This window comes from Phoca vitulina, unplaced genomic scaffold, assembly GCF_004348235.1.
Source record: "Phoca vitulina isolate PV1807 unplaced genomic scaffold, GSC_HSeal_1.0 scaffold8, whole genome shotgun sequence".
NCBI lineage: Eukaryota > Metazoa > Chordata > Mammalia > Carnivora > Phocidae > Phoca > Phoca vitulina.
In genome coordinates, this window is record NW_022589711.1 from 32,110,283 (window position 1) to 32,128,743 (window position 18,461).

General features: G+C 42.3%; 1 protein-coding gene across 1 annotated transcript in view; it reads right to left on the bottom strand.

Moving 5' to 3' along the window:
- Positions 1-18,461, bottom strand: part of MYH15 (myosin heavy chain 15) — a 156,813-nt gene that overhangs the window by 40,744 nt on the left and 97,608 nt on the right. The window contains 5 exon segments of the mRNA XM_032406238.1: positions 1,764-1,875; positions 5,371-5,495; positions 7,745-8,094; positions 11,916-12,112; positions 14,722-14,843. Of these exon segments, the coding sequence (XP_032262129.1) occupies positions 1,764-1,875; positions 5,371-5,495; positions 7,745-8,094; positions 11,916-12,112; positions 14,722-14,843 (906 nt within the window).

Genomic DNA, 18,461 nt, shown 5'->3' on the forward strand with positions numbered 1-18,461 from the left:
TAGAGCCTCATCTGGCCTTCAGGCAATATTCTCCTTGAGTTCTAGAACATTACCTGGCTTATCCTTGATTGCTCAAAAGGCTCTGCTTTGCTAGGACTGCCCCCTGCCATTCTGTTCAGTTTCCTCGGGACCCCTTCGTCTCCCAGCCCTGAAGTCCGATGAAAGCATCGGATTAAAACCAAGGCATCCTGATAAAACCCTCACCTGCACGGAGCCCTTACACAGGAACGTCTGCAAGGGCATTTGTGATATTTTGTAAGATAGGCTCGTCTCTCCTTTCCGGATGTACCTATTATAGTTATTATCAATCATTAACTAAAACTCCTGACGAGCTCGCCCCACCCTCCAGCCCTCCCCTTCCTTTTTTCAGGCCCTTCCCGGCTCCAGGCTAGCGTTCAGTTCTTTCTTCTTCCAGCCCTGGCTGTCTGCATCTCCGGCTTCCTTTGCACTAAGATTATTATAATTGGTGAGCGGCTCTAAGACATTCAGATGTACCTGATGAGATGCAGACTCTCTGAGGATTCATTTTTCCTCAGCTAGGTTTATTAATAGGTGCAGGCCTGACGTTACCTGAAATGAGTTTTTTTAACTGCACAAAGAAACGTTCGTTTTTGTTCCTCATGGAAGTAAGTAGGGCAAATATCAAGGCCTGATGTTTTGCCCTTCATCAAAAAAAATTCTTTTAGACCCTGACTCAGAGCCTCTTAAGTTGACCAGAATTCATCCCCACAGTCCTTGAGAGGAAAAGTGCTAGTGAGTGAGAGCAAGAGTAACTCAAAGCACACAGAGGGCCAAATGTGGCTTGATGTCCTCATTAAAAAAAAATGACCCCCACGGGAGTTTTGTCTGAATTTGGGCTATAGGAAAGAAGCCAGTTCTGGTGAATATATTAACAGTTTTTTTTAATTGTTTAGCAAACATGTTGAAAGCAACTTGCCAGTCAAAACTCTGACTCAAATGATTTTCCTTGCTGACATATGGCATAGATGTAATGGAACAGATCAGATAAATAATATAATCATGGTGAATTCCATGTGTTTATAATTGTGCCTTTGATCTATACAGTGTGAAGGGCTTTGGCAACATCAGCTCACTGATCTTCCTCACCACCTTCTGTGACATGAATGGGGCTGCTTTTATCCCCTCACTTCCCTGAGATGCTAAGAAGTAGAATGTCTAAAGTCATCAGCTTGTTATGATGAAGCTAAGAAAAGCTCCTGCCACCCGTGAGTCCTGTCTAATTCAGTTTCCTGACTATTAAGACTCAGCCTCTTCACCAGGGATTCAAAAAGCAGCTTAGCTCCTGGCTTCTGCCCCTCTCCAAACAAATGGCTATAGGTGCACGCAGGGGGTATGTGAAAACTTCACTCTGATCGGACCTTAATTTTAATGCACCACATCACATTTTTTGGTTCCTTTCATCCACTCTTCAGCATTATGTCAGCTTCTCAAATGCCCAAGCAAGAGACTGGGTGATGCCCCCAGTCCTTGTGCATATAATTATGCTTTTTTGGTGTGTTATCTGGAGTTTCTATGAGAAAAGAAGCTGCTCAACTATAAGAAAATCATAAAAACCAGACGGTAATTGCATAGAGGTGTGCCTTTATATTAATAGTGGTGCTCTCACTAGAAGGATGCTGGCGTAGGGTTAGACTGGCTGAGTTTCTTTGGTAACGTTCCAACAGAGGCCATAAAGGCAGCCAAACACAGCATGTTCTGTTCAGTCAAGGATTCTGGAATATGCAAATGTTGCTCATCAGAATAATTTTCTATTTCTTCATCTTTCTCTGAAAGCTTTCTTTCAAGTTCTGCTTTAGCTTCCAAGAGTTCAAGCTGGAAGTGAAGAATCTTGCTTTCATTATGTTCCAGAGCTCCCTGAAATATATAAATTAAAAATACTAAGTTAGGTGTACTTTTTGGACACACAATTTTTTTTCCCTCAAAATGTATGTCACTATCGTAGCTCTCTTTGGCATTGCTGGGAGAGCTCTAAGTTCAAATCAGGTCCCCTGTAGATCGGAACAGGATGAGAGACAAGTGACTGCTTTTGTTTGTCATGTCACTTATAGCTTTGACATTCCCGGGGCTCTCTGCTGTAGTTCAGGAACTAGAATTCTAAAGCATTTTTTAAAATAGAAAATTTCAAGCTTGTCTGTGACCATATTTAAACTTTTTAATTTATTACTCTTGATTTTGCTTAATATAGTTCATCTTCAGGATGAATCAGTAAAAGGATCAAAGCTAGAACAAGGAAAGTGATAACTCCTACTTGGAATCTGTCGTTTAATTCTGGACATCATGGAGGAATAGAGAAAAAGTCGAAAGCTTTCAGAGGGCAGGAAACAGGCTAGTATCCAAATATTGTCAAAGGAAGAACAATAAAGGAATTTAGGATGTACTTGCGCCATCATCACCATAATTATTACTACTACTTCAAATGGATTGCTTTGACAGCTGGGAAATCTCCTGCCCCTTTGAATATTTAAATATAGGCAAGGCAGTTACTGCCAGGGATGTTATAAAGGTGATTCAAGTTTAAAAGTGTAGCTTTGATTACATCTTTATAGCCTGTTCCAAAGACACAATTTATATAAAAGTAGAAACAAAATATTTGGATGGTACTGAGGAAGATGTTTATAAAGGCCACGAGGTGCGACAACAATCTACTGGTCAGTTAACAATTGGCAGATAGTCCTGAGGGCAGGAGTAATTTTTATAGCCTTTTCTGGGTCATGCTTACCACATACAAACAAAAGTAAAACCGAGTAGCAATTTCAAGATAAAAATAAGAAAGATGTTAGGAATTTTAATATGTCTTAAGGCCTTGCTGCTGTTCCCTTAACACTACCTTCAATATAAAAGAAAATAAATCAAAAACCAATGCTTGGAGAGCAATTTCCTGCAAGGAAATCGTGCCCTTCCTTCAGGGGGAAACTGTCACCTCTCACCCTCTAAAATCCACAGAGAAAGTGAGTCTTTGGAGAAGGTGACCTGGGATAATTTGAGTTTTGTGGCTTCAAAAATAATGTGATAAAGTTTCTCATAAAGGCTCACCCAGGAAAACAAATAACCCAATTTTACAAATACATGTCCAAGTTGATGAAGTATTTATGGATGCTGCAAAAGACGAAACTTGAAAAAAAAAAAAAAAAAAATGCAAATAGAATATAGTGCCATCTAGTGGTGGTAAGTGGTATGAGTGCTATGGCCTTACTCTCGCCTGTGACCGGCTCGTCAATTCAATACATGAAATGTATATGTTATATGGGACTCAAATTGCCCCACTCCTCCCCCGCCCAATCATCTCTCTCACTGGCTCATCATAGTGCTTGAAATTTCTACAGTAAATATTACTTCTTTAGGTTAGGGTGGTGGCTTCAGAAAGTCCCTAGCCAGGATGACCAGAGGACCAAAGGGCACAAGTAAATGAAACAAAGCTCACCAGCTTTACAAGGACCAGCCTTGTTAGGCGACACAAGAGCACACTACCAATGGGAAGGATTCTATATAAGGAAAACAATTATGCATAAAAAGACAAGAGCTGTGTCAAAAGCCATCCACTTGACAACTCTATATGCAGGGCACTATGGACACGTCTTCTGCGTGGCAGGTGTCTTACACAAATGTAGTGATAAGATGAACTTAACAGACATTGCTTGGCATGGAGAAGTCCTTTGAGCTCTAATTTTCCATGATCACACCTTCCAAAAGGCTCTGTTTAAAATGGACTGTTTTGCCTTTTAAAAATCATTTCCGGGGCACCTGGGTGGCTCAGTCGTTAAGCATCTGCCTTCAGCTCAGGTCATGATCCCGGGGTCCTGGGATCGAACCCTGCATCGGGCTCCCTGCTTAGTGGGGGGCCTGCTTCTCCCTCTCCCACTCCCCCTGCTTGTATTCCTGCTCTCACTCTCTCTCTCTGTCAAATAAATAAATAAAATCTTAAAAAAAAAAATCATTTCCTTGGGGCGCCTGGGAGGCTTAGTGGGTTAAGCGTCTGCCTTCAGCTCCTCAGGTCATGATCTCGGGGTCCTGGGATCAGGATCGAGCCCCATGTCAGGCTCCCTGATTAGTGGGGAGTCTGCTTCTCCATCTCCTGCCCTGCTTGTGCTCTCTCTCTCTTTCAAATAAATAAATAAAATCTTTAAAAAAAATCATTTTCTCAGCTGGAGGGTGAGTGGTGGGGGCTGCATTTTAAGTACTGGATGCTTAGTCTAAGGGAGGGTCAAGAAGATGAAATTCAGCTGTGAGAAAAGAGGCTTTGCAGGATGTGTTAACTGCTTAGTGACCGTGACGGATGACTCCTTTTAGTTCACCTTCTTTGGCAAAAAGTCTTTTCAGTGGCTCGTTCAATCCCTAGCACACACCCAGGGATAAGGTCGGAGATTGTTCCTGAACTTTTAATCCCTAACACTCAAAATGCTCCTATCAAACAATCTGTACAAAGATAAGCTTTCAGGACAAATGTTTAAGAACATCACTTTGAATCTCACTTTTAAAACTAAAGTTTTTTTTTGGGGGGGGAAGTGTTTTGACTGACTCTTTTAAAGAGAGGAGGAGGTATAAGGATATTTATTCATTTAACACTCAACAAATATTTGTTGAACCTCTATTACACACCAGCCAATGTTCTAGGCCAGTGCTTCTCAACTGTTGGTGTGAATATGAGCCACTAAAGGATCGTGTTAAAATGCAGATTCTGATTCAACAGAGCTAGGGAGAAGGCTGAGAGTCTGAATTTCTCACAAGCTCCAGGGCAATGCAGCTCCAAGCTGCTGATCCGTGGGCCACATTTTGAATAATGAGGGTCTAGGCAACAGGGGATAAATTCATAAACAAGATAGACACGGTTCCCTTTTCTCACTGCACTTGGTAGATTTGTATCCACTATTGCCTATCCTGCCCTCTAAGCCTCAACGTCTTCCTTTGTGAAATGGGACACTAGTCAGTTAGGGTGATTACATAAGATAATGCACATCAAGCACTGGGCCTAGTGCCTAGCACGGAGTTAACACTTGAAGAAGTGTCATTTTGTTGGGGCGCCTGGGTGGCTTAGTCGTTAAGCGGCTGCCTTCGGCTCGGGTCATGATCCCAGAGTCCTGGGATCGAGTCCCACATCGGGCTCCCTGCTCAGCGGGAAGCCTGCTTCTCTCTCTCCCACTCCTCCTGCTTGTGTTCCTGCTCTCGCTGTCTCTGTCTCTGTCAAATAAATAAATAAAATCTTTAAAAAAAAAAAAAAAATTATTAAAAAATAAAAAAAAAAAAAAAAAAAGAAGTGTCATTTTGTTGTTGCTGCTGCTGCTATTATTGCTGGAATGCAGAACCTTCTGCTTGGTCACAATGACAAAAACCCTCGCTCCCTGGAGGTAATACCTCTGCTCCTTCCAGTGCCGCCTGGACTTCAGTCTTCTCTAGTTCAATCCGTTTCTTGGCCTTTTCCATTTCATTTAAATTCCTCTTTCCTTCTCTGACCTGATTTGTCAGATTAGAAATCTCTTCTGGAGAAGGAAAAAAGCAAAGTGAGTGAAAGGAACCAGCCTCCGACCCATGATATCAGGTACAGTGGACTGTCCCCCTGGGACTGCTGTGGTCACGCCATCCTTGGAAACCTGATGGCAAGGCCACCAATGGCACCTATGGGACCCTTGCTGGAATTTGAAAAAGCCAGTTTTTCTTCAATATATTCTTTTGCCACCCACCAGAGAGTTGCCTTCTACAACTGAGGAGGACAGTGTTTCTCAGAGTGCTGTGCATTTAACAACCTGTACAACTTTACATGGTGGGCCTGCTTGTCAGAGCCGTGTCATATTCCACCTGCCTTAAGGTCTTGCTGCCATTCCCTCAACACCACCTTCAATATAAAAGAAAATAAATCAAAAACCAATGCTTGGAGAGCAATTTCCTGCAAGGAATCCCTACACTTCCGGTGTAAGGGCTTAGCTGTTGACACCCGTAGCTGCCGTTCTGTCCGCTGCCTCTCAACACCAGGATAGGAGCTGAAAGCATAACCTGGGTCATTGCCTGCCAGAAGCTGATGCGTGAGCGCAGATCAACCAAAGAATCCAAAGGAGGTCAAGAGCTTGAGGGTTTGTGGCCAGCCTCTCGCGAACACACATCTTTGACAGAATAAGGCATCCAGAAGGGACAAAACCTCCCACCATTCAATATTGTTACTGTCAGTTCTGCCTCTTCCTGAAGGAAGCCTACAGTAACTAAGAGGTGTGGAGTAGGGCCAAGTAGCTCTGGGAATTACCCACCATCCAGAGGTGGTAGAAGGAGCTCAAGAGCTTGCCTGCTCCCCTGGTTCCGAGATCCCTGGCTATGATGTGATGTGACAAGGGTTTTGAAAAGTTACAACACCAAAACCTTTAGATGGCAATTCTTCTGTAATGAATCCTTCTCTTATAAGCCCTCTCCAGAAGAGAGTTTCTCCAAAGAAAACTTGGGGCAGTCGTTCTCCACTCTGACCATACCTCAGAATCACTTGGAGAGCTTTCGAAAAAGACTCCTGCCCAAGCCCCAACCCAGACCAAGTGTGGTCTCCAGACCAGCAGCACTGGCCTCACGGGCAACTTGTTAGAAATATAAATGCTCAGACCCCACCCTAGATCCAGTGAATCAGAATCTCCAGCCAACCGTTTGAACCAGCCCTCAAGCAGTTTGGATGCAGCTGAAGTTCTCTGACCACTGTTCCAGCACCTCTCACATGCCCAGTCTCACTGAGCATGGACTAGGTAGGCTAACAGAGAAGTAAGATTCATTTATGCCGCCAGTAGAATTGAACTTGCTCCCGGGGCATCTCAAGGTTTTAATGCACATCACTGGTGGAGCTGGTGTAAGTTGGCAGCATCTCAAAATTTTGCAATTCATTCCTTTAGCTCAGCAGTTTCGTTTCTAGAAATCTACCCCTACTGAAACATTATTACCTGTCCACAAGTATACGTACAGAGTGTATAGCAGAGGATTATTTATAATTGTGAAAAATCGTATCTAAACTGAAAGAGGTCTAGTTAAGTAAGTATTGACCATCCTTATTATAAAACACTCTGCAACTATCAACAACCATGTGGCAGGCCTCCATGGACAGACAGACGTGCAAAGAGAATCATGAGGCATGTGGGAGGTGGCGCAGCCGGTAGGTAAGTCTGCATAGCATGGAGTCAAGCTGCCTGGGCTCAGATCTCACATTTACTTTTGATCGACTGTGAATTTGGACAAATTCTTAATCTTACAGGACTTAATATAATCTGCTTTTTACAGACAAAGAAACTAATCCATAAGACTGCTCTGAGAATTAAATGAGGGATGGTTATGTATATAACAGAGTCTGGCACATAGTGTAGGCTACAGAAATATTTGCCAAATTAGAAAATATATTGATAAGTGAAAAAAATAAAAGGTGTAGAATACTGCAAAATTTGAATAATACATGCATGCATATATGCATAGGAAATCTTGGTAAGGCTATGGATGATAAAGAAATTCTTAATAGTGGCTGTCTTGACAGAGTGAAGTGAACCTGGGGCTAAGGTAGGAAAGTAGTCTCATTTTTAGAATTTAATAAAAATAATAACTGTAGTAAAAAAAAAAAAAAGAGTATTAAAAATGGAAAAATTAAAACCTGAGCGGGACCAAAACCATGACAATGCTGAGGTACCTGCCCCTGGAGGACAGCCTTGCCCTTGAAGCCAGGGCTCCCCCCACACCTGCTTGCTTCTGCTCTGGCTCCAAGCCCGGCTCACAGTACCTTGGAGATTCTTGTTCACCCTCTGGAGGGTTTCCTGGCTCACAGGGCTCTCTTCGTAGGCGTGCCTGAGCTTGAGGAGCTCGGTGCTGAGGGCCCCGGGCCTCCTTCGGAGAGGCCCCCAGCACTGCCTGTGACTCTCCTGCTTCTGCTTCCAGGCGTCCAGGCACTTGTCCAAGGGCCGCTGCTTCTGGTCCAGCACAGCTGCTAGGGAGCAGGCCTTCCTGAGGTCGGACCGGGTGTCCCCCAGTTCGAGCTGCAGTTGGTGCCTGGTCCTCTCCAGGGAGGCATTTCTGGCATTCGCTACCCCCACGGCTTCAGCAGGCTCCTGCAACCTCATGGCCAGCTTCTTCCTGAGAAGGGGAGACCCAAGCAAATGGCAAGTGAAGCTGCAACCCTCAGGGGGCTCACCCAGTTTGTCCTGGATTAAAACAGTGCTTGGGTACAAAGCAGGGGGGGCCCTCTTTGTGCCTAGAGAACCCAGATGTCCGTGTGCGCTTTATTTTCACTTACCCTTTGCCAACCTCATCTTGGAACTCAGGATCTCTAATCCTATAAATATTTGCTTAACTTTAAACCTTCTATCAGCAATACAGACTTTAAGGGTGACTTCATTAAGAAATGGGAGAGGGGCGCCTCTCTCATTTGGGTGAGAGTGGCTCGGTTGTCAAGCGACTGATCCCGGGGTCCTGGGATCGAGCCCCGCATCGGGCTCCTTGCTCAGCAGGAAGCCTGCTTCTCTCTCTGCCACTCCCCCTGCTTGTGTTCCCTCTCTCACTGTATCTCTCTCTGTCAAATAAATAAAAAAATCTTTAGGGAAAAAAAAAATGGGAGAAAGAGAAGATTGTACCAAACACCCCATCAGCAGTAAGCAGTTGTTAACAAGTTCTTAGGCACATCTAGTCTTTAAAGATCTCCTTACTACATTGCTTCCAAGGAACATTCTTTGGTTCTCTCCTGCTCATTCTCTCTCCCTCTTATCATGTGGCTCCTAAACATGCCAAAATTCTGTCTTTTCTCTGAATTTTTTCTCCACCTCAGCTGCTCTTCTCAAATTTATATACTCAAATCCATCTCCCCATTGTTAGGCTCACTTCCCAGGTCCCACTGCTCTCAGGGGGGACTCTAGCCCCTGCTGTTATCCCTCTAGCATCCTCTGAGATAGAGTGGTTTATTAAAGTGCTTCCTCCACCACCCCCACAATGCAGTGCCCTGAGGCTTTCTAATGGATGAAATATGTTCTCTTGCTTCCATCTCCTGCAGGGACGCTGGCAGCCCCATTCTTACCCATTCATCACACTTCTTAGATGAAAGGTACTGTGTGTACCAAAGCTCTTTCTGATCTACTGTTATTAAACAGAAACAGATCCTCTGGAATGAACATGTGCCACACAAGTAGCCCATCAGACCAATGTGGTCATAAAAGCCCCTTTTTTGTTGGAATCCTGCAAAAACCAATCTGTGCTCAGCATCCAGGAGAAATCTGAGCTCTAACAACTACTCCTTGCTCACTGACTTTCTAACCATAGCAACTTCACATCTTTGGTTCATTTTTCTTAAATGTTAAGAGGAGATTCTTTTTTTTAAAGATTTATTTATTTATTTGAGAGAGAGAGCATTTGGGGGAGGGGCAGAGGGACAGGGAGAGAGAGAAAGAGAGAGAGAGAGAGAATCTCCTGCAGACTCCCCGCTGAGCACGGAGTCTGGTCCCACATCCCTGAGATCATGACCTGAGCCGAAACCAAGACTCCGATGCTTAACTGACTGAGCCACCCAGGCGTCCCAACAAGAGATACCACATGGTGACTATAGTTAACAATCCTGTCTTGTATATTTGAAAGTTGCTGTGAGACTAGAGCTTTAATGGTCTCATCATAGCGACAACAAATTGTAATTACGTAGGGTAGAGGATGTGTTAACTAACTACATTGTGGTAAAGACTTTGCAATATGTACATATATCAAATCATCACATTGTATAACCTCAACGTATTTAATGGTATATAGGAGTTTGGGGCCCAGAGGAATCTAGACTTGGTCTCAGCAAGTCAATGTCAATATATACACAAATGTCAATTACATCTCAATAAAGCTGGAGCAGAAAGGAGATTCTGATGCTTTACCCCACCTAAAACAGGGGTCTTATAAAATAATTACATGTATTTTAATTACTTTAGAAATACTCAAATACTTCAGAAATACTAAAAAAATAGGGATTTTACTTTGGGTGACCAAATGTGTCAGGGGACCAAGGGGTTTCACCAGGACATGGGGCCATCAGTGCCCAAATCAGCAAGCCCACAACTCCATCAGGCAAAATGGGCAAGTTGGTCACCCTCATCTCACTGATAATACTGTCTACCTTTCATACCAACTACCATTTGTTCCTCAATTTGCCAACCATAAGTTCTTACTCCGTATGAGAATCTACAAGATGTGGAAGATTAAGAAACCAAATCCCTATTCTTTGGGAATGTGAAATTCAGAAACAGTCAACTGGGTCTCAGGTGAGCTTGATTCAGCTAAACTAACTCATCCTGTGAAGCCAATTAAAAAAAAAAAATAGAATCCTAGATTTTTTTTTTTTTTTGTAGTTCTGTCTCCTTGGGGTATAATATAGACAACGTTTTATTTATTTGATATTCCATTACGTTTTGGAGCTCTGAGTGGTTCGGTCAGTTACGCAGCTGACTCTTGATTTTGGCTCAGGTCATGATCTCAACGTCGGGAGACTGAGTCCCACATAGGGCTCTACGCTGGGCATGGAGCCTGCTTAGGATTCTCTCTCTCCCTCTGCCCATCCCCTCTTACCCTCCCCCCCCCCACTCTCACACATGAGCTCTCTCTTTCTCTCTATCTCTCAAAAAAAATAATAATAAGTTGAAAGCAGAAGAGGTATTCGGATATTCCCATGTTGTCCATTATTTCTCTTTAGTTGTCATGCGCTGCAGGAGAACAATCTGTTAGCTCAACAAATCCATGTGGTCGTAAGCAGTCTCTATGCTTTCCCTCTTTTCTACCCCTCCCAAAGAAACCTGCAAACACTGTCACTGGTAGGCACTTTCACCCACATTCTTCCATCACAGCAGAAAAAAAGTATCTTACTTTAGAAGCAAATGCCCTATTTCCAATATGAGGAGCCATTTCAGTTCAAAGTCCTACTTTCCCGTGGCCCAGCATTTTTCAAACATCTACCACAGGTATTCTTAGTATCTGTCATCCCAAAGCCCTTTTTAAGTTACTGCAGCTTCAGAGACAGATCACTTGGTACCCCTCCAGGGACAGGACATAGCGACTGTTGAGCAAGTCCACAACCACGTCTCTCAAAGATTTAGGTGAAGAACTGAAAAACAATATTTTTGGTTGAAACTAAAGAGAACTGGATTGATCTTCCCTGAAGTTTTGCTAAGCTGCCAAGCCAGGGACACATTCTTTTGAGTAAACCTTTAATGACTATAAAGCTGGGGTTGGCTTGACACTTCTCTCAAATTTACACAGTCCTTTGACCTCTGAACAAAATGCTTCAGTTCTACACCCTGGTACCAGGTCTTGATTCATCTAGGCCCCAAGCTCCTGTAGTTCCTGAGAAGGACTTCTAAAGCCTTTATGTAGTGTTGGCTATAAAACTGATATTCTAACCTTAGAGGTGGTCTGAGGGTGACTTCTTTTCAAAGAAATTCTTAGCACTTAAGGCATGACGACAGCTCCTGATATGTTTCCAGCCGTCTCTGTGCATCTTCACAGAGCACTTTGTGGTCTCCAAGTCATAGACCAGAGACATAACTGACTTTAATGTATGGAGACATGTACACACATGGACTCCATTATTTTAATGTTCCAAATCAAGTACATGATTCTAAGGGTTAGCCCGTTTTTAAACCCTAGCTCCCAGTCACGTCTTCTCTGAAGACTTGCCTTGTGCCCTAGAAAGAGCCTCCTTTCTTTCACGAGGACCTCTTTCTAGTTTTTATTACTCTATTATAATTGTTATTTTTTAGCCCCACCAGAGCATGTGCTCTTTGCCGGCCGTGGCTGTTTCAGCTTTGGTCTTGGGCTTATTCACGTACTTGGTAGTGATTTGTTCAATGTCTACATGAGGCTTTAAGACACAGTCACTCTCCTCATCCCCTGCTGTATAACTACCTCTGGGTTCAGGTCTGCCTTGCCCCACTCACTTGGCATCCTCCAAGTCCTCAGTCCTCTGGGCGATGTCGTCTACATACTTCATTCTCCACTGCACCATTTCACTATTGCCTTTGGAGAGAGCCCAGAGCAGCTCAGCCTTGGCCTCTTGTTTTTCCTCATACTGCTCTTAGAGAAGGTCACGGTCATGCTTGGCTGACTACAGGGCCTGGGCCAGGGCACTCTGTGACTTAACAGACACAACACACATTAAAAAAGGGCATCGCTACCATTAACAACGAAGGGCTTGGAGGTGACATCTTTTTTTTTTTTAGATGAGGTTAATAACAACCTGCCACAAATTCAAGCTGAACCTGAACCTAGTAAGATAATACCAGGGAAAGAATTTGGGATGAGAAAGGATCCAGTATCTAATTGCTACCATTACAACAGGGAACAGTGTTCTATTTAGGGAAATGCCTGCCCGACTATGTGGGCTTCAGCAACTGGCAGGTTCTGGAAATAGTGGGGAAATGCAAAGGTAGCAAGAACATTCCCTATCATCTAGGCAGGAAGATTTATAGTTAACACTATCTAAGATTGAGATCTTATTGGCCTAAATGGGATCACTGAGATTTGGTCCAGCTTTTCATTCATTGACGAAAAAACAAAATCTTTTATTTCACATGTAAATCTCTGAACACTCTCTCTGATCACTTTAAAACAGCACTATCCAGTAGAACTTTCTATAGATGAAAATACTCCAGGGGCACCTGGGTGCCACAGTCGGTTAACTGTCCAACTCTTGGTTTTGGCTCAGGTCATGATCTCAGGGTTGTGAGATGGAGCCTCGCGTCAGGCTCCCTGCTCAGTATGGAGTCTGCTGGAGATTCTCTCTCCCTCTCCCTTTACCCCTCCTGCTCGTGTTTGCTCTCTCTCTCTCTAATAAATAAATAAATACTTATTTAAAAAAAAAAAAGAAAATATTTTATATATGCACCATCCAATATGGTAACCATAGCCACATGTAGCTACTAGAACACTCAATATGTGCTTAGTACAATGTGTGGTCACAACTGAATTTTAGTTTTAATTTAAATAAATTTAAATTCACACAGCCGCCTGTGGGTCAGTAGCAGCTACCGTGGTGTTTGGACAGCAGAGCTGAGTTTAGTGAACGTTCCTGTCACTTCCATGGCAGTCTGGTTAACCCAGAGGCATCATTCCCAAGACAGAACCTAGTCTAGTGGGAAAAACCTAGTCTAGAGGAGTCTGTGCCGGTCCTCATGGGTCCTTTCTGCAAATTAGAAAAAAAGCATCTTCTCAGTCCGTGGATGCAGTTCTGAGAGCACAAGGCTTAGTCAATGGCAGCCTCAGCCAGACACCCCTGGGCAGTTTGAAAGAGGAGCAACAATACAAAGTGACCCTGGGAAGGATGCAGGCTTTGAAATCCAATAAAATTGGCTTTAAATTGTGATCCTACTCCTCTTATATATTTATTGAGCACCTGTTCAAGGCATTAGTGTTTACAGAAGTAAGTGAGATGAAGATAAAGCCTTTGCCCTAAGGAGCCATAAAGGGGTGAGAGGATACACAAAATGAACATATAAACAAATTAATTTTTTTAAATGCTGACAGCAGTAAGGAACTAAAACAGAATGACGATGCAGGCTGGTTGGCTCCTTTGCATCATTGCCCAAGGGTCTTGGGGGAAGGGCCTGTACGCAGTGGAAATAGCAGCTACGAAAGTCCTATGGCAGGAGTAATGGTGACTTGTATAAGGTAGAGAGGAGGCCTGGACGGCTGGAGGGGAGGAAATGAGGGAAGAAGACGTATGACGTAAGGTGCAGGAGGAGGCCTGAGCCCAAGCAGAGGGGCCTCCGAGGCCAGCTGGAAGCCACTGGGAAGTCAGCCAGAGAGATCTTCTAAAATCTCAATTAAGTCATCTCACTACCGGCAGCAATTCCTTCACGCTCTACTACTAGCTGTATGACCTTGGGCATGTTATTTTTCTTCTCAGAGCCTTGATTTCTTCATGTAAAAAGATAGAATTCTACCCGTTTCCTAGGACTTATGTGAAGATTGAGATAACATGAGAGAAGTATCTAGCAGAATGTCTGGTGCACAAACCATGGTAGTCATTTAAAAAATACATATATAACATAGAAAATAAGGAGTGTGGAGGGAATGAAATAAAATATTTAAGAACAAAAGTCTACAGTCTCATGACCTGCACCTCAGAGTAGATGCCTTTGCAGGGAGATCACGTACAGTGCGGCACTGTGAGGTGTCAGGAACAAGGTGCCTCGAAGATGAACTAAGAATTAACTTGAAATATCAGAGCTCAAAGAATTTCTCCCTCATGTTAGTCACTCTGCTTTCTCTTAAAGGGCCACTTTCACTGGCGTCACTTGCTAGCAACATTATATACCCTCTTGGGAAGAAATGACCAATACATATAGGTTATTGACAACTTAAAAGTAATACTGAACTCAGCCAGCCCCATTTATTTCATTCTGGTCTTCTATTTAATTCCACTTCTTGGTGCAATTCAGAATCAAAGATCCGTAAAGAGCCTTGCTGACTTCCTGTTCACGTAATAATGCAAAATGGAAATACACAGGTTGCTTGCTCTATCTAAATCTGACAAACTAGACAAGCAGTTGGAGTCAGTGAGGAAGATCCTTCAGTGATGAAGTTCCTTCCCAGCACATACAAGGTCCACCATGTTCTTTTTCCCATAACTTCTGGGGCACTTTCCTCTCTTCCATAGAAGGAGATATTGAGGTTGACCCATCAAGCACTGTTTTTTTTCACACACACAGTCAAGCTACTGGTGAGAAATAATAGATGCCTTACTTTGGATTCCTCTTCCAGTTGCCCTCTCAGTTCTTCTATCTGCCGAGTGAAGCTGCTCCTTTCCCTGGAAGCCAGCTGGCTTATCAGAGCTTCCTTTTCTTCCAGCCTCCTCGGGAATTCTCCTACAGAGAGATTTCACAAAGTGAGTTAATCACGGCCTTCCTCCTCATCCACTGCCTCCTCCCGTAACTTGTTCACTTGAAGGGCAACCACAATGCCTCCTAACACATGTTTTTAATATTTAGCAAGGGTCTGAGAGTCCAGTTATCAGCAAAACCATGGCATGATCTGTTCCGGGATGGACAAAAGAGCCCTGATAAAGAACTGATTTTTAGCAGTAAGTTTGGGTCAATAACAGGTAATATTAGCTACCATATATTGAGACTCTTCTATGCAGCAGGTACTACGATCCAGCTTAATTCCCATAAGTCCGTGATCATGTTGGTATTATATTACCCACTTTAAAGAAGGGGAAACAGGGCAACTAACTTATATATGATTGAGACACAAACATGCATAGCCAGTATCTGGTGGAGGTAGATTCAAATTAAATTTTTAACCCTGAAGAACACATTCTTTTGTGTTATGCTCCCTTGTTTATTTTATGTGGCTCTACCAATTTCTGACTATATAATCTTCAGGTAATTACAACTTCTTTGCCTCATCTGTAAAACGAGGATAACAATAAAAAGTTGTTGGGGCGCCCGGGTGGCTCAGTCGGTTAAGCGTCCGACTCTTGGTTTTGGCTCAGGTCATGATCTCAGGATCATGAGATCGAGCCTTGTGTCAGGCTCTGTGTTCATTGCAGAGTCTGCTTTAGATTCTCTCCTCTCTCTCTCCCTCTCCCTCTGACCCCCACCCCCTGCTCACACACTCTCTAAAATAAATAAAAATCTTTTAAAAATTGTTAATGGAAATTAAATGAATGTGTTTTGTGATTAATGTGTTTTCACCAATGTGAATGTGTTTTGTAGACTGCTAAACAAATATTAGAAATTGTCATTAAATAGTGGAGGACAGGACCATGACGGGGGAAATTTCATTTTACAGTAGTCTACCCTGTCTCTTTTGCTGATGATAGGATGGCAATGCTTTGATTATTAGCAATGGTACCAAATACTGAGCCAATCCTGGGCAGAGGCGGTTGTTTCTGTAATGTAATTAGTGCAACACTAAAAGCTCACAATTTTGTGACCCATGTACCTCTTGCTATAAACAAGTTCTAAAACTCCAGCATTATAAGAAAGCATCTGTTTTGGTTAAAGCAGCAATTCTCAAACTTTTTGGTCTCAGGAACACTTTATATGCTTAAAATTTATTGGGGACCCCAAAGAGATTTTGTTTACATGAATTTTATATTTAATAGACAGCATATTTGAAATTAAAAGAGAAATCTAAAATTCGTCTTAATTCATTTTCAAATAACAATAAAAATCTTAATGATGTGTTAACATGTTTACCTAAACAATAATTTTTTAAGAGTAAAAACTATATTTTCCAAAAACACAAAAAAGTGAGAAAAATGACATTATTTTACATTTTTAAAAATCCCTGGCTTAATAAAAGCTAGATTTTCATATTTGCCTCTGAATGCGATCTATTGTAATACTGTTTTTATTAAAGTATGTGAAGAAAATCTAGCCTGTCACAGATACGTTGGAAAAGGGAGATGTATTTTCATAGCCTTTTCAGATAATTGTGACCGTTATTTGATACTACACCAAAATTCAACAAATAGAAATTTCTCGAGGATTAGTTGCAGTATGTTCCTCTGTTACATTAAAATTCATGGGTCTGTCTTAAACTTTGAATGGATCTTTCACCTACACGTGACTGTATACCATCATGAAGCGGTGATCTGAAAAATATGTGTTCACTGAATTACGCAGACCTTCCAAAATGTTGACACGTTCCAAACAATATTTAAAACATGTGTTTGTTAACAACACTACTGATCTCATCAGAAAAGTCTTAAGAATTGAGAGCATCAGGCTCATGATGACATATACACATTTTCCAAAATCTGATTTTTGCCTAAAAGTTCCAATTTTATTATTGGCAACAAATAATGTCAGTTGTTTTCCTTGAAGCAACAGGCTCACTTTGTTCACTTTTGAGAAAATATCTGCCAAATATCTGAGTCAGAATAAACATAGTTTGTTTGTCAATCGTCCTTTTAAGTAAATAGGATGCTCCCTGAAAAGACCTGCTAGCTCAGCTCAGAACTTAATCACACATCATACTTCAGAGGGGAGGTGGATGGGGGGATGGGTGAAATAGGTGAAGGGGATTAAGAGCACACTTATTTCAGTGAGCACTGAGCAATGTATGGAATCGTTCGATCACTATATTGTACACCTGAAACTAATATAACACTATGTTAACTATGCTGGAATTAAAATTAAAAAACTTCATAAAAATATAGAAGTGCTTTACACATACTTCTTTTGTCAGAGAGAATATTAAAAAGATATATACTTGGGGTCAAGATACAATAAAGTTAATTTTTACTGCTTCATTAAGGACATTCTTACTTAAAACTGACATTTTTTTTTCAAACTGTGACTACGTATCAGTGAATATAATGATTACTAGTACAGTGTGGTGCCACTCTCTTGATGCACAATGAGACTTCAGTAGTTTTAATTGTCACTGCTTTTGCAGCATCAATATAAATCGCAAAAGAACTTAAAAAGCAATCATTTTAACCTCATAGGCCCCCTCCAAGGGTCTTGATGATCGCCTGTGTTCTGTGGACCAAACTGAAAATCTCTGGGTGACAGCACCGTATTGAAAAGGAGTCTGAAGAAATGCCAGTCCACCAGGGGTTGAGACCGACATATCACGTATCCTACAGAACAAGTGCCCACTTAACATAACTTAATTGACCGCATTTGCCACTGGTTTGCTTTGAAAGCAGAGTGTGATATGTTGACAGGGCAGGGCATGAGACTAGTGGTAGTAGCAAAAAAGCAGCAAAAAATCTGGAGCATAGACCCAGTGAGGGGACGGGAGGTTTGGATAGGTAGATACTTAAATTTTAATTCACACAAAGCCAAAAGGTGAAAATAAGAATTAAAGGAAGGAAGAAAAGGTCCTCCATCCTGAGCAGAATTATCACCTCACACCCACTTTCACGTCACTCACTTACCCACTAATTTCCTCATCAAAAAAGTGAGTGGAAAATTAATGCCAATAACTAGGGGGAGGTAGGCAGGGCCTATCACAACAGTTTTGTACAGCACAGCATGCAGGACCGGACATATGGGTATTCTCCAGTCTTGTCACTGGGCTGTGCAGTCCACAGACTACATCCTAAATGGCAGAGATCAAACTGGGGGTTTTGTAACAAGGCCAAGTGTCATACACCCTGCCCCCACTATTAGAGTCTTCTTCAGTGTCCCTGCTAGAACCAAAAACACTTTCTTCTGGGTTTCTAGGTTTATAGTTAGTTTTGCCAGCCCATTTTAATTTAGCTGTAATTCTAGATTTAACATCTAGAAACAGGTGCCCACTAGCAGGATGTGATATAGCCCGAATGGTCTTTATTCTCATTGTCAAGTGTGTGCCTCTGGACATCAAGAGTATTGTTTATTTTTATTGACCTAGGAATTTGATCTCTGGAAACATATTCCTAAAAATAATTCTAATTACAGAGAAACATCTAGCCACATGCTGTTCATAGCAGAGAAACAAGTCAAGCTACAAGGCAAGGTTAAGTAAACCATGGTCCCTCTACT